The sequence below is a fragment of the Lonchura striata genome, chromosome 31, assembly GCF_050655825.1.
Source record: "Lonchura striata isolate lonStrDom1 chromosome 31, ASM5065582v1, whole genome shotgun sequence".
Lineage (NCBI taxonomy): Eukaryota > Metazoa > Chordata > Aves > Passeriformes > Estrildidae > Lonchura > Lonchura striata.
The window spans coordinates 9,297,463-9,324,080 of record NC_140733.1 but is presented as its reverse complement, the minus strand read 5'-3'; the positions used below and the strand labels follow the sequence as shown (position 1 = coordinate 9,324,080).

The window sequence follows — 26,618 nt, the reverse complement described above, 5'->3', positions numbered from 1 at the left end:
GACGCTCCCGGGACCCCCCCCCGGCAGCGGCGGCAGCAGCAGCTCCCGGAGAGCCCGCCCTGGGGGGACAGGAGGGTACTGGGGGCACTGGGGGCACTGGGGGGACTGGGAGGGGACTGGGAGGGACTGGGAGGGACTGGGAGGGACTGGGAGGGGATTGGGAGGAACTGGGGGGGAACTGGGAGGGGATTGGGAGGGACTGGGGGGAACTGGGAGGGACTGGGGGGGACTGGGAGGGACTGGGAGGGACTGGGAGGGGATTGGGAGGAACTGGGAGGGACTGGGAGGGGATTGGGAGGGACTGGGAGGGGATTGGGAGGAACTGGGGGGGAACTGGGAGGGGCTGGGGGGGACTGGGAGGGACTGGGAGGGGATTGGGAGGAACTGGGGGGGAACTGGGAGGGGCTGGGGGGGACTGGGAGGGACTGGGAGGGACTGGGGGGGACTGGGAGGGACTGGGAGGGGACTGGGAGGGACTGGGAGGGGATTGGGAGGAACTGGGGGGGAACTGGGAGGGGCTGGGGGGGACTGGGAGGGACTGGGAGGGGATTGGGAGGAACTGGGGGGGAACTGGGAGGGGCTGGGGGGGACTGGGAGGGACTGGGAGGGACTGGGGGGGACTGGGAGGGACTGGGAGGGGACTGGGAGGGACTGGGAGGGGATTGGGAGGAACTGGGAGGGGATTGGGAGGAACTGGGGGGGAACTGGGAGGGACTGGGATGGACTGGGGAGGGATTGGAAGGATAACGAGGGCACTGGGGACAGGGGGACATTGGGGCCACTGGGGATACTGGTGCCACTGGGGACAGGGGGACACTGGGGACAGGGGGACACTGGTGCCACTGGCACAGGGGCCAGCGGTGCCAGCGGCGCCACTCACAGAGCTGCAGCACGGCGTGCACCGGTGCCACCCCGCCCAGCAGCCCCGGCAGCTGGTGACACCGAATGTCCCGGAGCCACTCGGACACGGCGTAGGACACGACCCGGCCCAGCCCCAGCAGCCTGGGGGACAGGGGGACACGGGGGGACACGGCACGGCGAGTCTGGGGTCACGCAGAACCCCAGGCCCCCACCGGCCCCTTTGTCCCATGTCCACCCCAGTGTCCCCCCCTGTCCCCAGTGGCCCCCAGTGCCCCCCAGTGCCCCCCAGTGTCCCTCTTGTTCCCAGTGCCCACCCGACCCCTCTGTCCCCATTGTCCTCCCGGTGCCCCCCATTGTCCCCCCAGTATCCCCCAGTATCCCCCACTGTCCCCCCGTGTCCCTGTGTCCCGCTGTCCCCCCGTGTCCCCGTGTCCCCCCGTGTCCCCCCGTGTCCCCGTGTCTCCCTGTCCCCCTGTCCCCGTCCCCGCCGCACCCCTGGCGGTGGCAGAGCCGCTTCAGCCGCAGTTGGGAGCAGTTCAGCCGCGCCAGCCCGATCAGGATCCCGGCCAGGGCGCCCTGGGACACGGGGACAGGGGGACAGGGAGGGACAGGGAGGGACACGGGGGGGACACGGGGACATGGGGACGGGGGACAGGGAGGGGACACAGAGAGGGGACAGCGCGGGGTCATTGGGGAATGGTGGCACCGGGACACGGCCACGGCTGTCACCCCCTGTCACCCCCTGTCACCCCCTCACCTGCTCCATGGTGACGCGCTTGCCGCGGTAATCCAGCCAGACGGGGACATCGGCCATGAAACGGAACTCGCTGGGGACAGAGGGACAGGGACAGGGACAGACAGACAGGGACAGGGATGGGGACAGGGACACACGGACAGGGACAGGGGAACAGGGACAGGGACAGAGGGACAGGGACAGGGGAACAGGGACAGGGACAGACGGACAGGGACAGGAAGAGCGCCATCAGCCTGGGACAGCCCAGTCCCCCCCAGTCCTCCCAGTTCCCTCCCAGTTCCCTCCCAGTCCCCCCCAGTCCCCCCCAATCCCTCCCAGTTCCCCCCAGTCCCCCCAGTTCCCTCCCAGTCCATTCGCAGTCCCCCATAATCCCCCCCAGTCCCTCCCAGTCCCCCCAGTTCCCTCCCAGTCCCCCCCAGTCCCCCCCAATTCCCTCCCAGTTCCCCCCAGTGCCCCCAGTTCCCCCCCAGTCCATTCCCAGTCCCCCATAATCCCCCCCAGTTCCCCCCAGTGCCCCCAGCCCCACCGGAAGTAGATCGGGGGTGTCTCCGTTTGGGGGTCCCACTCCGGGGGCGGCTCCGGCCGGGGGGGGTCCCCGACCCCGGGGGGGCCTGCAGGAGGAGGGGGGGAGGGGAACAGTGAGGGGACCCCCAAAGCCGGGAGCCCCTCCCCCCCAGCCCCTCCCCCCCCAGGGCCCTCCCCCAGCCCAGCCCCTCCCCCCCGGCCGCGGTACCGGGCGGGGGTCCCGGGGGGGGTCCCGGGGGGGGGCTCAGGTGGGCGAGGAAGGCGCCGGCGAAATCCCTGAGGAAGATCAGCGCGTCCTGGGGGGAGGGACAGCGTGAGACCCCCAAAACACCCCAAAAACACCCCGAGACCCCAAAACACTCCAACAACACCCCAAAAACACCACAGAGACCCCAAAACACCCCAAAACCACCCCAGAACACCCCAAAAACATCCTGAAAACACCCCAAAACACCCAGAGACCCCAAAACACCCCAAAACCACCCCAGGACACCCCAAAAACACCCTGAAAACACCCCAAAACACCCAGAGACCCCAAAACACCCCAAAACCACCCCAGGACACCCCAAAAACACCCTGAAAACACCCCAAAACCACACAGAGAGCCCAAAAACACCTCAGAGACCCCCAAAACACCCCAAAAACACCTCAGAGACCCCCCAAAGACCCCCGGTAAAACACCCCCGAGACCCCCACCCCCCCGAATACCCCAAAACCAGCCCCCGACCTCCCCGAGGACCCCCCCAAACCACCCCGAAGACCCCGGACCCCCTCGCCACGCCCCCCCAGCCCCCAGCCCACCTGGTCGACGTGCAGGCGCAGCGGGGTCAGCGTCACCCTGAGGCAGCACTCGGGGACCCCCCCGGGGGGGGGCGGCTGCGGCAGCACCCGCAGGGCCTTGAGGCAGAGCTGGGGGGCAGGAATTGGGGGGCAGGAATTGGGGGCAGGAATGGGGGGCAGGGATTGGGGGGAGGAATTGGGGGCAGGAATTGGGGGGAGGAATTGGGGGCAGGAATTGGGGGGAGGAATTGGGGAAAGGAATTGGGGGGAGGAATTGGGGAAAGGAATTGGGGGCAGGAATGGGGGGCAGGGATTGGGGGCAGGAATTGGGGGGCAGGAATGGGGGGCAGGGATTGGGGGGCAGGAATTGGGGGGCAGGATTGGGGGGCAGGAATTGGGGGGCAGGAATGGGGGGCAGGAATGGGGGGCAGGAATTGGGGGGAGGAATTGGGGAAAGGAATTGGGGGCAGGAATTGGGGGGAGGAATGGGGGGCAGGAATTGGGGGGCAGGAATGGGGGGCAGGAATGGGGGGCAGGGAGGGGAGTCAGGAAAGGGGGGGGTCAGTTTTGGGGTGGTTTGGGTTGGGGGGAAGATTTGGGGTCTCGGATTTGGGGTCTCGGATTTGGGGTCTCAGATTTGGGGTTCCATCCCAGGGTCTCATCCCGGGATCCCACATTTGGGGTCAGATTTGGGGGTCTCAGATCTGTGGGGTCCCAGCCTCGGGTACCAGCCCCGGTCCCGGGCCCGGCTGAGGTTTGGGGGTCCCGGTCCGGGCCCGGCTGAGGTTTGGGGGTCCCGTTCCCAGTCCCACCCCTGGGCCCGGCTGAGGTTGGAGGTCCCACCCCCGGGCCCGGCTGAGTTTGGGGGTCCCGGCCTGGCTGAGGTTCGGGGGTCCCAGGCCCGGCTGAGGTTTGGGGGTCCCAGCCTGGCTGAGGTTTGGGGGTCCCGTTCCCCGTCCCACCCCCGGGCCCGGCTGAGTTTGGGGGTCCCAGCCTGGCTGAGGTTCGGGGGTCCCGTTCCCAGTCCCACCCCTGGGCCCGGCTGAGGTTTGGGGGTCCCGGCCCGGCTGAGGTTTGGGGGTCCCGTTCCCAGTCCCACCCCTGGGCCCGGCTGAGGTTTGTGGGTCCCACCCTTGGGCCCGGCTGAGGTTTGGGGGTCCCACCCCCGGGCCCGGCTGAGGTTCGGGGGTCCGGGCCCGGCTGAGTTTTGTGGGTCCCACCCTTGGGCCCGGCTGAGGTTTGGGGGTCCCACCCCCGGGCCCGGCTGAGGTTCGGGGGTCCGGGCCCGGCTGAGTTTGGGGGTCCCAGGCCCGGCTGAGGTTTGGGGGTCCCACCCCCGGGCCCGGCTGAGTTTGGGGGTCCCAGGCCCGGCTGAGGTTTGGGGGTCCCACCCCCGGGCCCAGCTGAGGTTTGGGGGTCCCGGCCTGGCTGAGTTTGGGGGTCCCGGCCCGGCTGAGTTTGGGGGTCCTGGCCCGGCTGAGGTTTGGGGGTCCCACCCCCGGGCCCGGCTGAGTTTGGGGGTCCCGGCCCGGCTGAGTTTGGGGGTCCCGGCCCGGCTGAGGTTTGGGGGTCCCGCTCCCGGGCCCGGCTGAGTTTGGGGGTCCCGTTCCCCGTCCCACCCCCGGGCCCGGCTGAGGTGGGGGTCCCGGCCCGGCTGAGTTTGGGGGTCCCGGCCCGGCTGAGGTGGGGGTCCCGCTCCCGTACCGTGGGGGGCCGCGGGCCGGGCGCGGCGCGGGGGTGCCGGCTCAGGAACGGGGGCGCGCCGGGGCCGCCCAGGCGGTCGCGCAGCTCCAGCTCCGGCACCAGCAGCACCAGGCGGGAGGTGGGCGCCTCCCCCGCGCCCCCCGCGCGCCCCCCGGGCTCGGCCGCGTACGTCTCGTGCTGCAGGCACACCTGGGGGCACGGGGCGCTGGGGGCACGCGCGCCCCGAAATCCCCCCGTCGAGTCCCAAACCCCCCATAAACACACCCCAAAATCCCCCCGTAGAGTCCCAAAATCCCCCCAATGCACCCCAAAATCCCCCCAATGCACCCCAAAACCCTCCCTTAGAGCCCCAAAACCCCCCATAAACACACCCCAAAATCCCCCCAACGCACCCCAAAATCCTCCCTTAGAGCCCCAAAACCCCCCATAAACACACCCCAAAGTCCCCCCCCCTGTAGAGTCCCAAAACCCCCCCCGAGACCCCGTCAGACCCTCCCAGCCTCACCTTGCCCAGGTGTGCCCAGGTGCCCCCGGCCCCTCACCTTGCCCAGGTGCCCCCAGGTGCCCCCAGCCCCTCACCTTGCCCAGGTGTACCCAGGTGCCCCCAGCCCCTCACCTTGCCCAGGTGCCCCCAGCCCCTCACCTTGCCCAGGTGTGCCCAGGTGCCCCCAGGTGCCCCCGGCCCCTCACCTCGCCCAGGTGCCCCCAGCCCCTCACCTTGCCCAGGTGCCCCCAGGTGCCCCCAGCCCCTCACCTTGCCCAGGTGCCCCCAGGTGCCCCCGGCCCCTCACCTTGCCCAGGTGTGCCCAGGTGTGCCCAGGTGTGCCCAGGTGCCCCCAGCCCCTCACCTTGCCCAGGTGCCCCCAGCCCGTCACCTTGCCCAGGTGTGCCCAGGTGCCCCCAGCCCCTCACCTTGCCCAGGTGCCCCCAGCCCCTCACCTTGCCCAGGTGCCCCCAGCCCCTCACCTTGCCCAGGTGCAGCTCCATCAGCTGGTCCGGGACCCTCCCGGGGCCCCCCCGGCAGCGCCACCGCGGGGGGGCGGGGCCAGCGCTGCGGGGGCGGGGCCTGCGGGGCGGGGTCAGCGCGGCCACGCCCACTGCCGGCCACGCCCACTGCCCGGCCACGCCCACTGCCCGGCCACGCCCACTGCCCGGCCACGCCCACTGCCCGGCCACGCCCACCTGAGCCCCTCCCCACCCATGGGTGTGTCCCACCCCAGGTGTGTCCCCACCCCACCCCTGGCTGTGTCCCCCCAGGTATCCCCTCCCCTCCCCAGGTGTGTCCCCTCCCCTCCCCTCCCCTCCCCTCCCCTCCCCTCCCCAGGTGTGTCCCCTCCCCTGCCCTCCCCTCCCCTCCCCTCCCCTCCCCAGGTGTGTCCCGGCCTCACCTGGGCGGGGCGGGGCCGAAGTCGCGCCCCCCGCAGAGCGCCCAGGTGAGGCTGAGGTCGCGCAGGACGAGGCGGGCGCGGGGCGGGGGCAGCCCCGGGGGGGGGCGCAGCCGGTCCCGCTCCCCCCGCGGGGCCCCGAAATGGCCGGGCCGGAGGCGCAGCGGCCCCGGGGCCAGCCAGCGCAGCCGGGGCGCGGCCTGGGGACCCCGAAACGTCACCCGGGACCCCCAGTGTCACCCACAGACACCCGTGTCACCCACAGACACACCCGTGTCACCCACTGACACCCGTGTCACCCACTGACACCCCAATGTCACCCACAGACACCCCAGTGTCACCCACAGACACCCCAATGTCACCCACTGACACCCCAGTGTCACCCGGGGCCAGCCAGCGAAGCCGGGGCGCGGACTGGGGACCCCGAAACATCACCCGGGACCCCCAGTGTCACCCACAGACACCCGTGTCACCCACTGACACCCCAATGTCACCCACTGACACCCGTGTCACCCACAGACACCCCAGTGTCACCCGGGGCCAGCCAGCGCAGCCGGGGCGCGGCCTGGGGGGCAAACGTCAGCTGGGACCCCCAAATATCACCCACAGACACCCCAAAGTCACCTGAGACCCCCCAGACTCCACCCAGGACCCCCCAGGACCCCCCACTCACCATCTCGGGGGTCTCGGGGGCCTCGAGCACGCAGAACCCCTCGGGGTCGGGGTCGGGGTCGGGGTCAGGGTCAGGGTCGGGGTTGGGGTCCAGGTCGGGGTCGCCCCCCTGGGGGGGCTCAGGGGGGGCCCGGGCGGAGCCCCCCCCCTCCCCCGGGAACAGGTACAGGGACACGGGGGGGGCCGGGGGGGGCGGGGCCTGGGCTGGGGGCAGAGGGGGGGTCAGAGCCCCCCCGACCCCAAAGAGCCCCCCCGGACCCCACAGAGCCCCCCCGACCCCACAGAGCCCCCCCGGACCCCACAGAGCCCCCCCGACCCCACAGAGCCCCCCCGACCCCACAGAGCCCCCCCGGACCCCACAGAGCCCCCCCGACCCCACAGAGCCCCCCCGGACCCCACAGAGCCCCCCCGACCCCACAGAGCCCCCCCGACCCCACAGAGCCCCCCCGGACCCCACAGAGCCCCCCCGGACCCCAAAGAGCCCCCCCGGACCCCAAAAAAAACCCCCGACCCCAAAGAGCCCCCCTCGACCTCAAAGAGCCCCCCCAGACCCCCCCTCTACACCCCAAGACCCCACAGAGCCCCCCCAGACCCCAAAGAACCCCCCCGGACCCCAAAGAGCCCCCCCAGACCCTGAACCCCCTCCCAAGCCCAAAACGCCCCCCCAGGCCCTGCCCCACCCCCCAAAATCCCCCCCTCACCGGGGGTCCGGGGGTCCCCGGGGGGGGTCCCGGGGGGGTCCCTCAGGGCGTCCGTCAGGTCCTGCTGGTTGATGGGGGCGGCCTGGGGGGGGCAGCGATTTGGGGGGGCACCGGGGGTCCCCATCTGCCCCCAGCCCCATTTGGAGTCCCTTTCAACCCCCCAGCCCCATTTCCCCCCCCAGCCCCATTTCCCCCAGCCCCATTTCCCCCCAGCCCCATTTTTCTCCCCCAGCCCCATTTCCCCCCCCAGCCCCATTTCCCCCAGCCCCATTTCCCCCAGCCCCATTTTAACCCCCCCAGCCCCATTTCCCCCCCCAGCCCCATTTTAACCCCCCCAGCCCCATTTCCCCCCCCAGCCCCATTTTAACCCCCCCAGCCCCATTTGCCCCCCCAGCCCCATTTCCCCCAGCCCCATTTTAACCCCCCCAGCCCCATTTTTCTCCCCCAGCCCCATTTCCCCCAGCCCCATTTCCCCCAGCCCCATTTTAACCCCCCCAGCCCCATTTTAACGCCCCCAGCCCCATTTTAACCCCCCCAGCCCCATTTTCCCCCCCAGCCCCATTTCCCCCAGCCCCATTTCCCCCAGCCCCATTTTAACCCCCCCAGCCCCATTTCCCCCCCAGCCCCATTTTCCCCCCCAGCCCCATTTCCCCCAGCCCCATTTTAACGCCCCCAGCCCCATTTCCCCCCCCAGCCCCATTTCCCCCAGCCCCATTTCCCCCAGCCCCATTTCCCCCCCAGCCCCATTTTAACCCCCCCAGCCCCATTTCTGCCCCCAGCCCCATTTTAACCCCCCCAGCCCCATTTTCCCCCCCCAGCCCCATTTCCCCCAGCCCCATTTCCCCCCAGCCCCATTTTAACCCCCCCAGCCCCATTTTCCCCCCCCAGCCCCATTTCCCCCCAGCCCCATTTCCCCCCCAGCCCCATTTCCCCCCAGCCCCATTTCCCCCCCCAGCCCCATTTCCCCCAGCCCCATTTTAACCCCCCCAGCCCCATTTTAACCTCCCCAGCCCCATTCCCCCCCAGCCCCATTTTAACCCCCCCAGCCCCATTTTTCTCCCCCAGCCCCACCTGCTCTCCCCCCGGGGGGGGCTCTCCCGGTCCCGGGGGTCTCTCCGGCGGCGCCCCCGGGGCGGGGCCGGGCCGGGGCCCGGGCGGGGGTCCCGGGGGGGGTCCCGGGGGGGTCCCCAGGTGCTGCAGCAGCCGGGCCAGGGCGGCGGCGCTGTCGGCGCAGGTGCGGCCCCGCAGCCGGGCGGGCGCCACCAGCAGCTCCTCGGGGGGGCCCTGCGGGTGGGGGGGGGGGCTGAGACCCCCGAGCCCCCCCGAGCCCCCCCGAGCCCCCCCAAACCCTCCCGCTCCCCCCGCCCCTCCCTGAACCCCCAAAACGCCCCCAAAGCCCCCCCAGCCCCAGCGGCTGCTGAGGGCGGAGGGGGGCACCCCAAATCCCAGCGGCCCCCCAAACCCCCCCAGCCCCCCCAGCCCCCCAAAGCCCCCCCAAAGCCCCCGGCCCCACTCACCGCCCCCCCCTCGCCGTCCTCCCCCCGCCGGGGGCTCAGGAGCAGCTCCAGGAAATCGATGTCGAGCACGGACACGAAATCTGGGGGGGCCGGGGGACCCCGGTGACCCCGGTGACCCCGGGGTGACCCCAGGGTGACCCCAGGGTGACCCCCCAGATCCGGACTGGGGTCCCCATTTAGGGGTCCCCATTTCAGGGGTCTCATTCTGGGGGGTCCCATTTCGGGGGTGTCACTTGGGGTCCCCTTTTGGGGTCCCATTTTGGGGGTCCCATTTCAGAGATCTCATTTGGGGTGTCATTTTGGGCTCCCATTTTGGGCAGGGTCCCATTCTGGGGTCCCCATTTCAGGGGTTCTGTTTGGGGGTCCCATTTCTGGGGTCCATTTTGGGGGGTCCCATTTCGGGGGTTCTGTTTGGGGGTTCTGTTTGGGGGTCCCATTTCAGGGGTCCCATTTCGGGGTCCCATTTTGGGGGGTCCCATTTTGGGGGTCCATTTCAGGGGTCCCATTTCGGGGGTCCCATTTCGGGGGTCCATTTTGGGGGGTCCCATTTTGGGGGTCCCGTTACCCCTCTGCAGCTCCAGCGCCGCCTCCCCGCAGCGCTCGCTCAGGAACACGGAGCCGTCGTCCACCAGCAGCCTGGGGGGGTGGGGGTCAGCACCCCAAAAACCCCAAAACCCCCCAAAAAACCCCCAAAAACACCCCTGGGATCACCAAAACCCCCAAAACCACCGCTGGGATCACCAAAACACCCCAAAAAAACCCCAAAAACACCCCTGGGATCACCAAAACCCCCAAAACCACCGCTGGGATCACCAAAACCCCCCAAAAAAACCCCAAAAACACCCCTGGGATCACCAAAACCCCCAAAACCACCGCTGGGATCACCAAAACCCCCAAAAAAACCCCAAAAACCCCCCTGGGATCACCAAAACCCCCCAAAAACACCCCTGGGATCACCAAAACCCCCAAAACCACCGCTGGGATCACCAAAACCCCCCAAAAAACCCCCAAAAACACCCCTGGGATCACCAAAACCCCCAAAAACACTGCTGGGATCACCAAAACCCCCCAAAAAACCCCCAAAAACACCCCTGGGATCACCAAAACCCCCAAAAACACTGCTGGGATCACCAAAACCCCCCAAAAAACCCCCAAAAACACCCCTGGGATCACCAAAACCCCCCTGGACCCCTAAAAGCCTCCCCCGGACCCCCCAAAAGCCCCCCAAAACCACCCTCGTGATCCCCAAAAACCTCCCTGCACCCCCAAATAACCCCCCCACGACCCCCAAATAACGCCCCCAGGACCCCCAAACCCCCCCGGGACCTCCCCCAAAAACCCCAAGACCCCCGAGAGCCCCAAAATCCTCTCAGTGCCTCCCCCAGTCCCAAAACACTCCTGGGAAACCTCCCAAAGCCGCCCCGGGGACCCCAAAACGCGCCCGGGGCCCCCCCAGACCCCCGGGGCCCCCCCAGACCCCCGGGGCCCCCCCAGACCCACCGGAGGGCGGCCGGGGGGGGCTCGGGGCCGCTGCCCCAGGTCAGGCTCAGCATCTCGGCCGTCAGCAGCACCCGCAGGGGCAGCGGCGGCCTGGGCGCCCCGAAACGGTCACCCCAAAAACGGGGCACCCCAAAACGGTCACCCCAAAACGGGTCACCCCAAAGGATGAGGGACTCCCTTCCCCCCTCCCCAAACACCCAAACTGGGGTCAGCCCATCCCTCCCCGAAACCCCCCCAGTTTTGGGATCACCCCCCCTCTCAGAACCCCGGTTTTGGGGTCACCCCCCCATTTTGGGGTCACCTCCCTCCCAGGATCCCCGTTTCGGGGTCACCCCCCCTTCTCCGGGGATCCCTATTTTGGCCTCCCCTGTTCTTGGGGTGCCCCCCCGTTTTTGGGGTCCCTGCCCTGTTTTTGGGTGCCCTCCCCCCATTTTTGGGGTGTCCCCCCTGTTTTTGGGTGCCCCCCAGTTTTTGGGGTGCCCCTCCCTTTTTTGGGCTGCCCCCCCCATTTTTAGGGTCCCTCCCCCGTTTTTGGGGTGCCTCCAGCCCCATTTTTGGGTGCCCCCCCGTTTTTGGGGTGCCCCCCCCGTTTTTTGCATTGCTCCCCCATTTCTGGGGTGCCCCCAGCCCCATTTTTGGGTGCCCCCCCGTTTTTGGGGTGCCCCCAGCCCCATTTTTAGGGTCCCTCCCCCGTTTCTGGGGCCCCCCGCCCCGTTTTTGGGGTCCCACCTGTAGTCGAGGCCGCAGCGCTGCAGGTGCAGGTGCAGCTGGGTCAGGGGGGTGGGGGCCGTGTACCCCAAAACCGGCTCGTCCTCCAGGGCCAGCAGGGCCAGCAGCTGCGGGACCCCAAAAGTCACCCCAAGAACCGTGGGGGGAAAAAGGAAAGAGTCAAAAACGGGGAATTCCCAAAATCCCTCCCAAAAACAGGAACGAACTGAGGCGTAAAACCACAAAACCCCAAAAAGAAACAAAAATGGGAAATTTTCAAAATCCCTCCCAAAAACGGGAACGAACTGAGGCGTAAAACCACAAAACCCCAAAAAGAAACAAAAATGGGAAATTTTCAAAAGCTTTCCCAAAATGGGAATGAACAAAAGAACTCTAAAAGCACAAACCCTCAGAAAAAAATAAAACAAAATAAAATGAAATGAAATGAAATGAAATGAAATAAAATAAAATAAAATAAAATAAAATAAAATAAAATAAAATATAAAATAAAAACTAAAACCAGGAAATCCCCCGAGAGAAAGCCCAACCACCCCAAAAGGGGCTGGGACCCCCCAGAAGGCACCGGGACCCCCCGAAGGCGCCGGGACCCCCCAAACAGGGCCGGGACCCCCCGAAGGCGCCGGGACCCCCCCGAAGGCGCCGGGACCCCCGGCCCGTCGGGGTCTCTCACCTGGCTGTACCAGGGGGTGCAGGGGGGGTCGGGGCGGTGCCGCAGCATCACCCCCTCGAGGGCCACGGCCACCTCCAGCTCCTGGGGACGCCAGGGGGACATTGGGGGGGACGCCGGGGGTGTCCCCAGCCCCCCGGTGTCCCCAAAGTCCCCCCACGTCCCCTCAGCCCCCCCGTCCCCAATCCCTGTCCCCGTCCCCACCTCGGTGTCCCCCTGTCCCCCATCCCCAATTCCTGGTCCCATGTCCTCACCTTGGTGTCCCCTGTCCCCTCGTCCCTGTCCTGTGACCCCCACTACTGTCCTTGTCCCCACCTTGATGTCCCCGTGTCCCTGTCCCCTGTCCTGTCCCCGTCCCCGTGCCCACCTTGGTGTCCCCAATCCCCGTCCCCAATCCCTGTCCCCGTGTCCCCCCTTTGTCCCCCATGTCCCCAATCCCCGTCCCCCCTTTGCTGTCCCCATCCCCACTTTGGTGTCCCTATCCCCAATCCCTGTCCCCCTGTCCCCCCTTTGTCCCCTGTGTCCCCCCTTTGTCCCCGTGCCCACCTTGGTGTCCTCCCTTTGTCCCCCGTGTCCCCCCCTGTCCCTGTCCCCCCTTGGTGTCCCCGTGCCCACCTTGGTGTCCCCTGTCCCTGTCCCTGTCCCCCCTTTGTCCCCCGTGTCCCCCCTTGTCCCCGTGCCCACCTTGGTGTCCCCAATCCCCATCCCCAATCCCTGTCCCCCGTGTCCCCCCTTTGTCCCCCATGTCCCCTTGGTGTCCCCGTGCCCACCTTGGTGTCCCCTGTCCCCGTGTCCCCCCTTTGTCCCCGTGCCCACCTTGGTGTCCCCAATCCCTGTCCCTGTCCCCCCTTTGTCCCCCGTGTCCCCCCGTCCCCGTGCCCACCTTGGTGTCCCCGTGCCCACCTTGGTGTCCCCGCGGGGTCCCAGCCGGGTGCCCAGGGCCATCGCCAACATCCGGGGTGGGGGGGGGACCCCGGGGGGGGGCGCGGGCTCCTCCCAGGGCACCAGGGTGGGCAGCGGGGGGGGGCGCGGCCCCTCCCCCCCCTCGGGCACCGGGCCTGGGGGGCACGGGGGGAGGGGCTGGGGCCCGACACGGCACCCCAGAAACGGGGACACCCCCAAAAACCGGGACACCCCCCCAGAAACGGGGACACCCCCCCCAGAAACTGGGGATCCCCCCAGAAACCGGGACACCCCCCCAGAAACTGGGGATCCCCCCAGAAACGGGGACACCCCCAAAAACCGGGACACCCCCCCAGAAACGGGGACACCCCCCCCAGAAACTGGGGATCCCCCCAGAAACCGGGACACCCCCCCAGAAACTGGGGATCCCCCCAGAAACGGGGACACCCCCAAAAACCGGGACACCCCCCCAGAAACTGGGGATCCCCCCAGAAAACGGGGATCCCCCCAAAAACCGGGACACCCCTCAGAAACGGGGACACCCCCAAAAACCAGGACACCCCCCCAGAAACGGGGACACCCCCAAAAACCAGGACACCCCCCCAGAAACCGGGACACCCCCCCAGAAACTGGGGATCCCCCCAGAAACGGGGACACCCCCAAAAACCAGGACACCCCCCAGAAACGGGGATCCCCCCAGAAACGGGGACACCCCCTTCCACCCCGTTATTGGGAAGTTTTCGGGCAGTTTTTGGGGCAGATTTGGGGCAGTTTTGGGGCAGTTTTGGGGCAGTTTTTGGGGCAGTTTTTGGGGCAGATTTGGGAAGTTTTTGGGGCAGATTGGGGAAGTTTTGGGGCAGTTTTCGCACAGTTTTTGGGGCAGTTTTGGGGCAGTTTTTGGGGCAGTTTTTGGGGCAGTTTTGGGGCAGTTTTGGGGCAGTTTTCGCACAGTTTTTGGGGCAGTTTTGGGGCAGTTTTTGGGGCAGTTTTTGGGGCAGTTTTGGGGCAGTTTTTGGGGCAGTTTTGGGACATTTTGGGGCAGTTTTTGGGGCAGATTTGGGCAGTTTTTGGGGCAGATTGGGGAAGTTTTGGGGCAGTTTTCGCACAGTTTTTGGGGCAGTTTTAGGGCAGTTTTTGGGGCAGTTTTTGGGGCAGTTTTGGTACATTTTGGGGCAGTTTTTGGGGCAGATTTGGGCAGTTTTGGGTGTCTTAGGGCAGTGCTGGCCCCCCGTTTCGGGTACCGTGCAGCAGGACGAGGCTCCGGGCGTCGGCGCAGGCCCAGGAGCGGCCCCGGACCCCCCCCGGGCGGGGGAGGACGCAGAGCCGCCCCTCGCCCACCTCCAGCACCAGCTGCGAGCCGGGGACCCCCCCCTGGGGACACCCAAAAACGGTCACACCCTGACCCCCCCCGTGGGGACACCCCAAAAACAGTCACACCCTGACCCCCCCCCCTGGGGACACCCCAAAAACAGTCACACCCCGCCCCTCCCCACTGGGGACACCCCAAACACGGTCACACCCTGAACCCCCCCTGGGGACACTTGGGACCCCCAGGGTGACATTTGGGGACCCCATGGGGGCACTTGGGGACCCTAGGGTAGCACTGAGGACCCCAAGATGACCCTGGGGACCCCAGGGTGACATCTGGGGACCCCCGGGTGCCATTTGAGACCCCAGGGTGGCACTGGGACCCCGGGGGTGGCACTGGGACCCCAGGGGTGGCACTGGGACCCCAGGGTGACATCTGGGGACCCCTGGGTGCCATTTGAGACCCCAGGGTGGCACTGGGACCCCGGGGTGCCCCCGCCCCGTGGCCTCACCGCGGGGGGACCCTCGGCGGTGACGCGCCCCCAGGACACGGTGACCAGGACGGCGCCGCCGCTCCGGGGGGGCCCGGGGGGGTCCTGCGGGGACCCCCCGGAGCCTTCGTCCCCCTCCTCGTCCTCATCCTCATCGTCCTCGTCAGAGTCTGGGGACAACGGGGGGTCAGGGACACCCAGGGACACCCAGGGACACCCAGGGGTGCCCAGGGACAACCAGGGACACCCAGGGGCGCCCAGGGGCACCCAGGGACACCCAAAGACACCCAGGGACACCCAGGGGCGCCCAGGGGACACCCGGGGACACCCAGGGGACACCCAGAGACACCCAGGGGACACCCAGGGACAAGCAGGGGACAACCTGGGGACACCCAGGGGCACCCAGGGGCACCCAGAGACACCCAGGGGCGCCCAGGGACACCCAGGGGACACCCAGGGGCCACCCAGGGGAGACCCGGGGACACCCAGGGGAGATCCAGCGACACCCAGGGGCGCCCAGGGGCACCCAGGGGCACCCAGGGGACACCCAGGGGACACCCGGGGACACCCAGGGATACCCAGGGGAACCCAGGGGCACCCGGGGACACCCAGGGGCACCCAGGGACACCCAGGGACACCCAGGGACACCCAGGGGACACCCAGGGATACCCAGGGGACACCCAGGGATACCCAGAGACACCCGGGGACACCCAGGGACACCCAGGGACACCCAGGGGAGACCCAGCGACACCCAGGGGACACCCAGAGGCACCCAGGGGAGACCCAGCGACACCCAGGGGACACCCAGGGGCACCCAGGGGCACCCAGGGGACACCCAGGGGAGACCCAGCGACACCCAGGGGTGCCCAGGGGCACCCAGGGGACACCCAGGGACACCCATGGGCCAGCCCGGATTTTGGGGGTCCCGGGGTCTCACCTGTGCCCAGCGCCGACCTGCAGGGCCGGAAGGGGGCGGGGCCTTGAGGAGGGGCGGGGCCTCCGGAGTGGGCGGGGCCAGCCGAAGGGGCGTGGTCTCCGGAGGGGGCGGGGTCTCCGGAGGGGGCGGGGCCAGCCGGCTCCCACAGCAGGAGGTCGTTGTTGATCCTGGGGGGGGTCGGGGGGTCCAGGGGGGGTCCATGGGGCCCCTGGAGACCCCCCAGCCCCAGGTGTGTGCCCACGTGTGCCCAGGTGTGTGCCCAGGTGTGCCCACGTGTGCCCCCAGGTGTGCCCAGGTGTGCCCAGGTGTGTCCCCAGGTGTGCCCAGGTGAGTGCCCAGGTGTGCCCAGGTGTGCCCAGGTGAGTGCCCAGGTGTGCCCAGGTGTGCCCAGGTGTGCCCCCAGGTGTGTGCCCAGGTGTGCCCAGGTGTGCCCCCAGGTGTGCCCCCAGGTGTGCCCAGGTGTGCCCAGGTGTGTCCCCAGGTGTGTCCCCAGGTGTGCCCAGGTGTGCCCCCAGGTGTGCCCCCAGGTGCCCCCAGGTGTCCCCAGGTGTGCCCCCAGGTGTGTGCCCAGGTGTGCCCAGGTGTGTCCACCCCTCAACTGCGGTGGCTCAGGAGCCCCGCTTCGGTCACCTGTCCCCCCCCTGTCCCCTCCCCTCCCCTCCCTCCCCCCCTCCCCTCCCCCACCTGCTGTAGAGGCGCTGCAGGAGCCCCCCCGGGCTCAGGCTCAGCTGCGCTCGCGGCAGCGCCACCCGCAGGCTCCAGGGGGCGGCGCCCAGGGCCCCCCCCACGAACGCCCCCAGCTCCTCGGGGGTCCCGGGCAGCACCAGCTGCGGGAGGGGCGGCTGTGGGGGGCCGGGGGGACCCCGAGACCCCCCGAGACACCCCGGGGAATGGGGAACCCCCCGAGACCCCCCGAGACCGCCTGGGGAATGGGGAACCCCCCGAGACCCCCAGGGGAATGTGGGGACCATGAGACCCCCCGGGGAATGGGGAACCCCCCGAGACCCCCCGGGGAACGGGGAACCCCCCGAGACCCCCCGGGGAACGGGGAACCCCCCGAGACCCCCCGAGACCGCCCGGGGAATGGGGGGACCATGAGACCCCTCCAGGGAATGGGGAACCCCCCAAGACCCCCCAGGGAATTGGGGGACCCTGAGACCCCCCAGGGAATTGGGGAACCCCCCGAGACCCTCCAAGACGCCCCCGGGGAATTGGGAGACCCTGAGACCCCCCAGGGGAATTTGGGGAACTCCCGAGCCCCACCCCAGGGGATTTTGGGACTGCCGGGGGATTTTGGGTCCCCCCGGAGTTCGGGGTCCCCCCGGGCATTTTGTGCCCCCCGGGGATTTTGGGGTCCCCCCGGATTTCGGGGTCGCACCTCACGGCTCTCGTAGATGCTGCGCCGGGCCGAGAAGGGGCTCGGGGGGGGCGCGGGGGGGTCCCGCGGGGGGGGCGGGGCCACCGTCACCTCCAGCCTGGGGGGGGAGGGGGGTCAGCGTGGGGGGGACCCCCAAATCCCCCCCACCGACCCCTGGGGGAGCGGCACCCCCAAAAACGGACCCCGGGCACCCCCCAGGAGCCAAAAATACCCCCCAGGACCCCTCAAAACCCATCACGACCCCCCAAGAACCCCCCGGGGCTCCCAAGGACCCTTCAGGGCTCCCAACGACCCTCGAGAACACCCCCAGACCCCCCGAGCCCCCCCTAAGAACCCCCCAGGGACCCCCCAGGAACCCCCCAGGACCCTTCAGGGCTCCCAAGGACCCCCCAGGACCCCCCCAGCCCCCCCAAACCCCCCCCTGCTCACGTGGGGACGCAGCGGGTGCCCCCCGGGCCGGGCCCCGGCTCGGCGCGCAGGCAGGGCAGGGTCCCCATGTCCTCGGCCTCGTACGTCACTGGGGGCCGGGACACGGGGGTCACAGGGGTCATGGGGGTCATGGGGGGTCATGGGAGTCACGGGGGGTCACGGGGGTCATGGGGGTCACGGGGGGGCATGGGGGGTCACACGGGGGTCACGGGGGGTCATGGGGGTCACGGGGAGGTCACACGGGGGTCACGCGGGGGGTCATGGGAGGTCATGGGGGGGCATGGGGGGTCACACGGGGGTCACGGGGGGTCACACGGGGGGGTCACGGGGGGTCACAGGGGGTCATGGTGGTCACGGGGGGTCACAGGGAGGTCACAGGGAGGTCACACGGGGGTCACAGAGGGTCATTGAGGGTCACTGGGGTCACGAGGAGGTCACATGGGGGTCACTGGGAGGTCACGGGGGGTCACGGGAGGGTCACGGGGGTCACGAGGAGGGCACACGGGGCTCACGGGGGGTCACGCCCCGGCCCCTGTCCCCCGTCCCCCCCGCTCACCTTGCAGGTGCTCGCAGGCCAGGGCCCCGCCCCCCGGCCCCGCCCAGCCGCGGGGTCTCCCGAGCCGCAGCCGGAGGCTCTCGGGGCGGCGCCGGGGCGGGGGGGCGCGGGCGGGCGCGGGGCGCAGGTCGGTCAGCGGCAGCCACAGCCGCAGCTCCGCCCCCGGCGCCGCCCACCGCAGCAGCGGCCACGCCCCCCGCGCCTGGCAGAGACACGCCCACCGTCAGCCCCGCCCTCGGCCACGCCCACCCTGCAAGCCCCGCCTCTCGGCCACGCCCACCCGACAAGCCCCGCCCCTCGGCCACGCCCACCCGGTAAGCCCCGCCCCTCGGCCACGCCCACCCGACAGGCCACGCCCACTCGGTAAGCCCCGCCCCTCGGCCACGCCCATTCCCTGAGCCACACCCACTGAGCAGGCCACACCCACCAAACAGACCACACCCACTGACCAAGCCCCTCCCCTCAGCCCCTCCCCTCAGCCCCACCCATCGAAGTCCCTCCCATCCCAACCCCCACTGCCACACCCACCCAAGCCCCTCCCTCTACCCAGCCCCACCCACCTCTCCCGTGGGCGTGTCCTCTCCGGTGGGCGTGTCCTGGCCGTGGGCGTGGCCGAAGATGGCGTCGAGGGCGGGGCCGAGGCGCTCGAGCAGCCCCAGGTCCAGCTCGGCCTGGGGGGGGCTCAGCTCCACCCCCACCTCCAGCGGGGGGGCGGGGCCCTGGGGGGGAGGGGGGGATTGGGGGTCTGGGGGGGCGGGGCAGCCCCGGGGACCCCAAAACCCCGCCCCCATTCACAATGCCCCGCCCCCATTCCCAAAAACCCATTCCCAAAACCCCGCCCCATTCCCAAACCCCGCCCCCTTCCCAAACCCCGCCCCCTCCCCAAATCCTGCAGGGGGGGCAGTGGGGCCCCCCCTCCCCCACTCACCTGGGGGAGGGGCGGGGCCTCGGGGGGGGCGTGGCCGGGCGGGCCCCAGCGGAGGCGGAGCACGGGCTGGGCGGGGGCGGGGCCGGCGGCCGCGGGGGCGGGGAAGCGCAGGACCTGGGGGCGGGGCCAGCGATGGGCGGGGCGACCATGCCCAGACAGGCCCCGCCCCTCCGAGCGAGCCCCGCCCCTACAGCCACGCCCATTTCCCACCTCCTCGATGGCCACGCCCACCCCCGAGCCACGCCCACCTCGGAGCCACGCCCACCCCCGAGCCACGCCCACCCCCGAGCCACGCCCACCCCCGAGCCACGCCCACCCCCGAGCCACGCCCACCATCTCTTCTTTTTAGACCCCCACAGCCCCACCCATCTTTACCCCCGCCCTAGCCCCGCCCACCCTTAGCCCCGCCCACCTTTGGCCCCGCCCACCTCTGGCCCCGCCCACCCTTGGCACCGCCCACCTTTGTCCACACCCTTGGCCCCGCCCACCCTTGGCCCCTTCCACCCCTGGCCCCTCCCACCCTTGGCCCCTCCCACCCCTGGCACCGCCCACCCTTAGCCCCGCCCACCCTTGGCCTTGCCCACCCCTGGCCCCATCCACCCTTAGCCCCGCCCACCCTTGGCCTTGCCCACCCCTGGCCCCATCCACCCTTAGCCCCGCCCACCCTTGGCTCCGCCCACCTTTAGCTCCGCCCACCCTTGGCCCCGCCCACCCCTGGCCCCGCCCACCTTTAGCTCCTCCCACCCCTGGCCCCGCCCACCCCTGGCCCCGCCCACCCTGGCCCCGCCCACCTGCAGGCGGGGCGGCCGCGCCCCCGGCAGCTCCTCCAGCAGCTCCAGGCGGGCGAGGGACAGAGACCCCCGGGGAGCCCCCCCGGGACCCCCCGAAAACAGCCCCAGCTGCGCCCCCCCCGCGCTCAGCCTGAAAAGGGGCGGGGCAGAGAGGGGCGGGGTCAGAAAAGGGGCGGGGTCATTAAAAAGGGGCGTGGTCATTAAAGGGGGCAGGGTCATTTAAAGGGGCGTGGTCATTTAAAGGGGCTGGGTCATTAAAAATGGGCGGGGTCATTAAAAATGGGCGGGGTCATGAAAATGGACGGGGTCATTACAAAGGGGCGGGGTTAGAAAAGGGGCCATGATCATTAAAAAGGGGCGTGGTCATTGAAAGGGGTGTGGTCATTAAAAGGGGCGTGGTCATTAAAGGGGGCATGGTCATTAAAGGGGGCAGGGTCATTAAAGGGGGCAGGGTCATTTAAAGGGGCGGGGTCAGCAAACGGGGGGGGGGGACGTGGGGGGGGCGGGGCCGTACCTGAGGTGGGGGAAGGGCAGGGCGTGGTCCCAGGCCGGGTGGGCGTGGCCGCCGCAGAGCTCCGCCCACAGGCGCTGGTGGGCGGGGCTGGGGGCCCCGCCCTGCTCGGGCAGGACGGCCGTGACGGAGCCCAGGGTCACCTGCAGCCGCAGCCCCCCCCTCGGCACGGGGGGACCCCGGCCTGGCGCCGCGTCAGGGACCCCCCGGACACCCCCAGAAACCCGGGGAGCCCCGGGACACCCCCAGGGACACCCACAGAGACCCCCAGACACCCCCAGGGACACCCCCGAACCCCCGGGGACCCGCCCAGACACCCCCGAAACCCCGGGGAGCCCCGGGACACCCCCAGGGACACCCCCAGGGACACCCACAGAGACCCCCGGACACCCCCAGGGACACCCCCGAACCCCCGGGGACCTCCCCAGGGACCCCACCAGGGACCCCCGGACACATCCAAACCCCCAGGACACCCACAAACCCCTGGGGACCCACCCAAGGACCCTGGTACACCCCCAAACCTCCGGGGACCCCCGGGACACCCCTGAACCCCCAGGGACCTCCCCAGGGACCCCACCAGGGACACCCCCGAACCTCCAGGGACCCCCAGGACACCCACAGGGACACCCACAGAGACCCCCGGACACCCCCAAACCCCCAGGGACCCACCCAGGGACCCCCAGACACATACAAATCCCTGGGGACACCCCCCAGTGACCCCCCCAGGGACCCACCCAGGGACCCCGGGACACTCCCGAACACCTTGGGACCCACCCAGGGACCCCCCCCGGGACACCTCCAAACCCCCAGGGACACCCACAAACCCCCGGGGACCCACCAGGACCCCCTGGACCCCTGAGACCCCCCTGGGACCCCCCCAGGACCCCCCCAGGGACCCCCGGACCCATCCAAACCCCCAGGACACCCCCAAACCCCCAGGGACCCACCCAGGGACCCCTGGGACACCCCCAAACCCCTGGGAACACCCCCGAGACCCCCCCAGGGACCCCCCCAGGGACCCCCCCAGGGACCCCAGACTCACCTGGGGGGGCGCAGCTGTGGGGGGAGGGGCGGCGGCGCCGGGGGCTGCCCTGCTGGGGTGGGGGGAGGGGTCAAACCAAGAGATTCCCCCCACAAAAATCAGCCCCCCATCCCCTTTCAGGACCCCCCGCTGAACCCCCCAAAATCCCCCCCCAGGCCCAGTGACCCCCCCCCAAAACCCCCCCAGAAAAAACCCAGGGGATTTTATCCCTCAGGACCCCAAAAAGCCCCAAATTCCCCCCAAATCCCCCCAAATCCCCCTAGACCCCCCCACTCACCGCAGGGCTGGGGGAGGGGCTGGCCCCGGGGGGGGTCGTGCTCTCGTCCCCCCCCAGGGACCCCGTCATGGAGTAGAACATCTCTGGGGGGGAGAGGAGGTGAGGACCCCCAAAAACCCCAAAATCCCCCTCAGAGCCCCCCAGACACCCGAAATCCCCACCCAGCCCCCCCAAAACCCCCTCTGGACCCCCAAAACCCCCCCCGAGCCCCCCCAACCACTGCCCTGAGCCCCCCCAGACCCCAAAATCCACCCCAGAGCCCCCCGGCTCCCCCAGCCCCCCAAAATCCACACCTGAGCCCCCCAAAATCCACCCCAGAGCCCCCCCGGCTCCCCCAGCCCCCCAAAATCCACACCTGAGCCCCCCAAAATCCACCCCGGAGCCCCCCCAACCCCTCCAGGCCCCCCAAAATCCGCCCCAAAGTCCTCCAGACCCCCCCAGCCCCCCAAAATCCACCCCTCAGCCCCCCCAGCCCCCCAAAATTCCCCTCAGAGCCCCCCACAATGCACCCCAGCCCCTCCCCCCTCACCGCCGTCGGGGTCCCCCCCGGGGGGGCTCGGGGGGTCGCGCCCCCCCCGCAGCCCCCGGCTCAGCTCCCGCTCGATCAGCGCCAGGTCCTGGGGGCCCAGGGGGCGGCTGCGGCCCCCCGGGGGGGGATCTGGGGGGCAGAGCCCGAAATCAGACCAAAAACGGCCCAAAATGACACCCGCCACCCCAAAATAACACCCCAAAACACCCCAAAATACACCAAAATACACCAAAACACACCAAAACACCCCAGAATACCCCAGAATAACACACAGCGCCAGGTCCTGGGGGCCCAGGGGGCGGCTGCGGCCCCCTGGGGGGGGATTTGGGGGGCAGAGCCCGAAATCAGCCCAAAAACGGCCCAAAAATGGCCCAAAATGACACCCACCGCCCCAAAATACCCCAAAACATCCCAAAATACACCAAAATACCCCAGAATACCCCAGAATAAGGCACAGCGCCAGGTCCTGGGGGCCCAGGGGGCAGCTGCGTACCCCTGGGGGGGGATCTGGGGGGCAGAGCCCAAAATCAGACCAAAAACGGCCCAAAATTACACCCACCACCCCAAAATACCCCAAAACATCCCAAAATACCCAAAAATACCCCCAAATACCCCAGAATACCCCAGAATAAGGCACAGCGCCAGGTCCTGGGGGCCCAGGGGGCTGGGGGGGCACAGACTAAATCAGCCCAAAATAACACACAGCACCCCAAAAATACCCCAAAATAACACAGAGCATCCCAAAACATCCCAAAATAACTCCAAGCCCCCCCAAACCCGCCCCCAAAATACCCCACGGCGCCCCAGAGGATTCAGGGGGTCAGGGAGACCCCCAAGGCCCCACGAGGGACCCCCAACCTCCTCCAGCCGCTCCCCCCCGGGTTTGGGGTCCCCCTGGTTTCGGGGTGCCGGGGGGGGGTCTCACCGGGGGGGTCCAGGGCCCCCAGCAGCCCCCGCAGGACCCCCAGCAGGGGCGGGGGCAGCAGCAGGTGCAGGGACCCCGCGCTCCCCTCCAGCTCCACCTGGGGACGGGACGGTCAGACCCCGGAAACGGCCCAGAAACAGCCCAAAAACAGCCCAAAAACCCCAAAACCACCCCAAAAACCCCGAAACGGGACCCCAAAAACCCCAAAACCACCCCAAAAACCCCGAAACGGGACCCCAGAAACAGCCCAGAAACAGCCCAAAAACAGCCCAAAAACCCCAAAACCACCCCAAAAACCCTGAAACAAGCCCCCAAAAACCCCAAAACCACCCCAAAAACCCCGAAACGGGACCCCAAAAACCCCAAAACTACTGCAAAAACCCCGAAACGAGCCCCCAAAAACCCCAAAACCACTGCAAAAACCCCGAAACGGGACCCCAAAAACCCCAAAACCACCCCAAAAACCCCGAAACGGGACCCCAAAAACCCCAAAACCACCCCAAAAACTCCGAAACGAGACCCCAGAAACAGCCCAAAAACAAGATCCCAAAACCACCCCAAAACCACCCCAAAAACCCCAAAACGAGACCCCAAAAACCCCGAAACGAGACCCCAGAAAAAGCCCAAAAACAGCCCAAAAATGAGACCCCAAAAACCCCAAAACCACCCCAAAAACCCCGAAACGAGACCCCAAAAACCCCAAAACGAGACCCCAGAAACAGCCCAAAAACAGCCCAAAAACGAGACCCCAAAAACCCCGAAACGGGACCCCATCCTCCCAATGCCCCCCGGTATCCCCAGTATCCCTTCCCAGTCCCCCCAATATCTCCCCCCAGTCCCCCCAGTCCCTCCCAGTCCCCCCCAGTCCCCCCAGTATCTCCCCCCAGTCCCCCCAGTCCCCCCAGTATCTCCCCCCAGTCCCCCCAGTCCCCCCAGTCCCCCCAGTCCCACCGCCGGCCCCGCCGCTCTCTCGCTCTGCCTCAGGCGCAGCCGCAGCTCCGCAGGGCCCGGGAGCAGCGCCCCCAGCAGGGCGGCGGGGGAACTGCAGGGCTGGGGACAGAGAGGGGACACGCGTGGGACACGGGTGGGACACGGGTGGGACACGGGTGGGACACGGACACGCACACGCAGGTGGCACAGGTGGCACACAGAGGTGGCACAGGTGGCACAGGTGGCACAGGTGCCACGGGTGCCACGTACCTGTGCCCCAGGTGGGGCCGGCTCCGCCCACAGCAGCCGCAGGTCCTGCAGCCGCAGCCGCTTCTGCAGCACGGGGGGGGCGCCGGGACCCTCCCCCACGTCCTCGTACTCCACCCTGGGGACAGCCACAGCTGAGACACCTGGGCACACCTGGGACACACCTGGGGCACACCTGGGACACACCTAGGCACACCTGGGCACACATGGGACACCTGGGACACACCTGGGCACACCTGGGACACACCTGGGCACCCCCAGTCCCTCCCCCGGGCACACCTGGGCACACCTGGGACACACCCGGGACACACCTGGGACACACCTGGGCACGCCTGGGACACACCTGGGCACACCTGGGACACCTGGGACACACCTGGGCACACCTGGGACACACCCGGGCACACCCGGGCACACCTGGGCACACCCGGGCACACCTGGGACACACCTGGGACACACCTGGGACACACCCGGGCACACCTGGGACACACCTGGGACACACCTGGGACACACCCGGGCACACCTGGGACACACCTGGGCACATCTGGGACACACCTGGGCACACCCAGCCCCTCCACCGGGCACACCTGGGACACACCTGGGCACACCTGGGCACGCCTGGGCACATCTGGGACACACCTGGGCACACCCAGCCCCTCACCCGGGCACACCTGGGACACACCTGGGCACGCCCAGCCCCTCACCTGGGCAGGTGCAGCTCCAGGGCCGCCCCCGGGCCCCCCCCGGGCTGCGGGGGCAGCTCCAGGCGCAGCTCGGTGTCCTCCAGCTGCACCTGCAGCCGCCGCAGCACTGCGGGGACAGACGGACACGGGGACAGACATGGGGACAGACAGACATGGGGACAGACCAGGGGGACAGGCAGGGACAGACGGACACGGGGACAGACGGGGGGACGGGAGACAGGGACAGAGGGACATGGGACAGGGGGAACATTGGGGAGAGGGCGGTCAGTGGGGACAGTGGGGGCCGTCTGTCCCCCTGTCCGTCCCTCTGTCCCTGTCCCTCCGTCTGTCCCCCTGTCCGTCCCTCTGTCCCCATCCCCCCTCTGTCTCCCTGTCCCTCCATCTCTCTGTCTGTCCCCCTGTCCGTCCGTACCTGCCTCGATGCCCGTGGCCAGCTCCCCCCGCCCCTGTCTGTCAGTCTGTGTGTCCCCCTGTCCGTCTGTCCGTCCGTACCTGCCTCGATGCCCGTGGCCAGCGCCTCCAGCCCCTCCAGCGGCTCCTCCTGGGGGGGGTCCTGGCCCTGCTCTGACCCCCCCGGGGGGGGCGACCCCGGCCCCGGCGACCCCGGCGGGCCTGGGGGGGCACGGGGGGGTCAGGGTGACACTGGCTGGATCAGGGGGTTGTCCCAGGTGGGTCAGGGGGTTGTCCCGGGTGGGTCAGGGGGGTGTCCCGGGGATCCCGGGGGTCCCGGGGGTTGTCCCGGGGGTCCCGGGGGTCCCGGGGGGGTCCCGGGGGGTCCCGGGTGGGTCAGGGGGTTGTCCCGGGGGTCCCGGGGGTCCCGGGGGTCTCGGACTCACGGGGCCGCAGCACGAGGCGCAGCCGCTGCAGCCGCAGCCGCAGGGGCTCGGAGCCCAGCGCGGCCCAGGGCACCGAGACCGTCACCGAGCCCAGGTCGCCCTCGCGCAGCTCCAGCGGCGCCCCCGACGCCCGCAGCAGCTCGTCCACGGCCTGGGGAAGGCGGGCGGGCCGGGACCGGCCTCGAATCAGCCCCAAATCACCCGAAACCAGCCCCAAATCACCCGAATCAGCCCCAAATCACCCGAATCAGCCCCAAATCACCCAAAACTGGCCCAAAATCACCCCAAACCAGCCCCACATCACCCCAAACCAGCCCCAAATCACCCGAAACCGGCCGAAAATCAGCCCAAAACCAGCCCGGGAACAGTCCCGGGACCGGCCCCAAATCAGCCCAAACCAGCCCCAAATCACCCCAAACCAGCCCAAAATCACCCCAAAACCAGCCCAAAATCACCCGAAACCATCCCCAAATCACCCGAATGAGCCCCAAATCACCCGAAACCAGCCCGGGAACGGCAGCCCCCGCAGGCTCCCGGTGCCCGGTCCCCCCGTTATCCCCCCGGTATCCCCCGGTGCCGCGGACCGCCGGGCGCAGCCGCAGCCCCCGCAGGCTCCCGGTGCCGCCGCGCAGGTCCAGCCCGAGCTGCTCCAGCCGCAGCGGCTCCTCCAGGAACGGCCCCAGGCAGCGCTGGAGCGCGGCCCGGGCGGCGCGGGCCGGCAGCGCCCCGGGCCAGCCCCGCGCCCGCCGCGACATCCCCGGGAAGCGGGGCGGGACCGGAACGGGACCGGGAACGGGGCAGGGAGCGGGACCGGGAACGGGGCAGGGAACGGGGCAGGGAACGGGGCAGGGAACGGGACCGGGAACGGGGCAGGGAGCGGGGCAGGGAACGGGACCGGGAACGGGGGACGGGGAACGGGAGTTAGAACGGGAACGGGGCAGGGAACGGGGGACGGGAGCGGGGAACGGGACCGGGGAACGGGACCGGGAGCGGGGCAGAGAACGGGGGACGGGAGCGGGGAACGGGAGTTAGAACGGGAACGGGGCAGGGATCCGGGACAGGGACCGGGAGAGGAACGGGGACA

At 69.4% G+C, this 26,618-nt stretch overlaps 2 protein-coding genes across 2 annotated transcripts; both read right to left on the bottom strand.

The window, feature by feature from the left end:
* Positions 1-880: 880 nt before the first annotated feature.
* LOC144248421 (autophagy-related protein 2 homolog A-like) lies at positions 881-18,588 on the bottom strand. Its single transcript, XM_085563665.1, has 24 exons — positions 18,358-18,588; positions 17,798-17,999; positions 17,242-17,329; positions 16,813-16,909; positions 16,119-16,261; positions 15,435-15,601; positions 14,519-14,667; positions 13,940-14,069; positions 12,699-12,853; positions 11,799-11,879; positions 11,129-11,235; positions 10,400-10,489; positions 9,465-9,535; positions 8,900-8,979; positions 8,454-8,666; positions 6,683-6,880; positions 6,013-6,209; positions 5,591-5,690; positions 4,625-4,813; positions 2,942-3,049; positions 2,142-2,436; positions 1,619-1,688; positions 1,355-1,437; positions 881-1,002 (listed from the first exon to the last, which is right to left on the bottom strand). Exons 1-23 carry the CDS (start codon positions 18,586-18,588, stop codon positions 1,416-1,418), a joined length of 3,183 nt encoding a protein of 1,060 aa, XP_085419791.1. The 3' UTR covers positions 881-1,002; positions 1,355-1,415.
* LOC146764922 (autophagy-related protein 2 homolog A-like) lies at positions 18,589-26,289 on the bottom strand. The gene is made up of 14 exons (XM_085563664.1): positions 26,011-26,289; positions 25,535-25,685; positions 25,191-25,310; positions 24,699-24,804; positions 24,001-24,115; positions 23,752-23,850; positions 22,801-22,897; positions 21,876-22,004; positions 21,347-21,429; positions 21,070-21,118; positions 20,031-20,211; positions 19,517-19,646; positions 18,726-18,839; positions 18,589-18,657 (listed from the first exon to the last, which is right to left on the bottom strand). Exons 1-14 carry the CDS (start codon positions 26,287-26,289, stop codon positions 18,589-18,591), a joined length of 1,722 nt encoding a protein of 573 aa, XP_085419790.1.
* Positions 26,290-26,618: the final 329 nt, after the last annotated feature.

What these genes read in the sequence shown, in the direction of transcription:
- LOC144248421 (XM_085563665.1), bottom strand. Translation starts at nt 18,588, where the DNA reads ATGGGGGCGGGGTTTTGGGGTCCCCGGGGCTGCCCCGCCCCCCCAGAC. An exon ending in CAGGTCGGCGCTGGGCACAG is followed by an intron (nt 14,668 to 15,434) that starts GTGAGACCCCGG and finishes CGTTGTCCCCAG; the next exon opens with ACTCTGACGAGGACGATGAG. An exon ending in ACACCCCCGATCTACTTCCG is followed by an intron (nt 1,689 to 2,141) that starts GTGGGGCTGGGG and finishes CTCTGTCCCCAG; the next exon opens with CGAGTTCCGTTTCATGGCCG.
- LOC146764922 (XM_085563664.1), bottom strand. Translation starts at nt 26,289, where the DNA reads ATGTCGCGGCGGGCGCGGGGCTGGCCCGGGGCGCTGCCGGCCCGCGCC. An exon ending in AGAGAGCGGCGGGGCCGGCG is followed by an intron (nt 22,898 to 23,751) that starts GTGGGACTGGGG and finishes TCCCGTCCCCAG; the next exon opens with GTGGAGCTGGAGGGGAGCGC. An exon ending in GCCCCTCCCCCAGCCCTGCG is followed by an intron (nt 21,119 to 21,346) that starts GTGAGTGGGGGG and finishes CCACCCCAGCAG; the next exon opens with GGCAGCCCCCGGCGCCGCCG.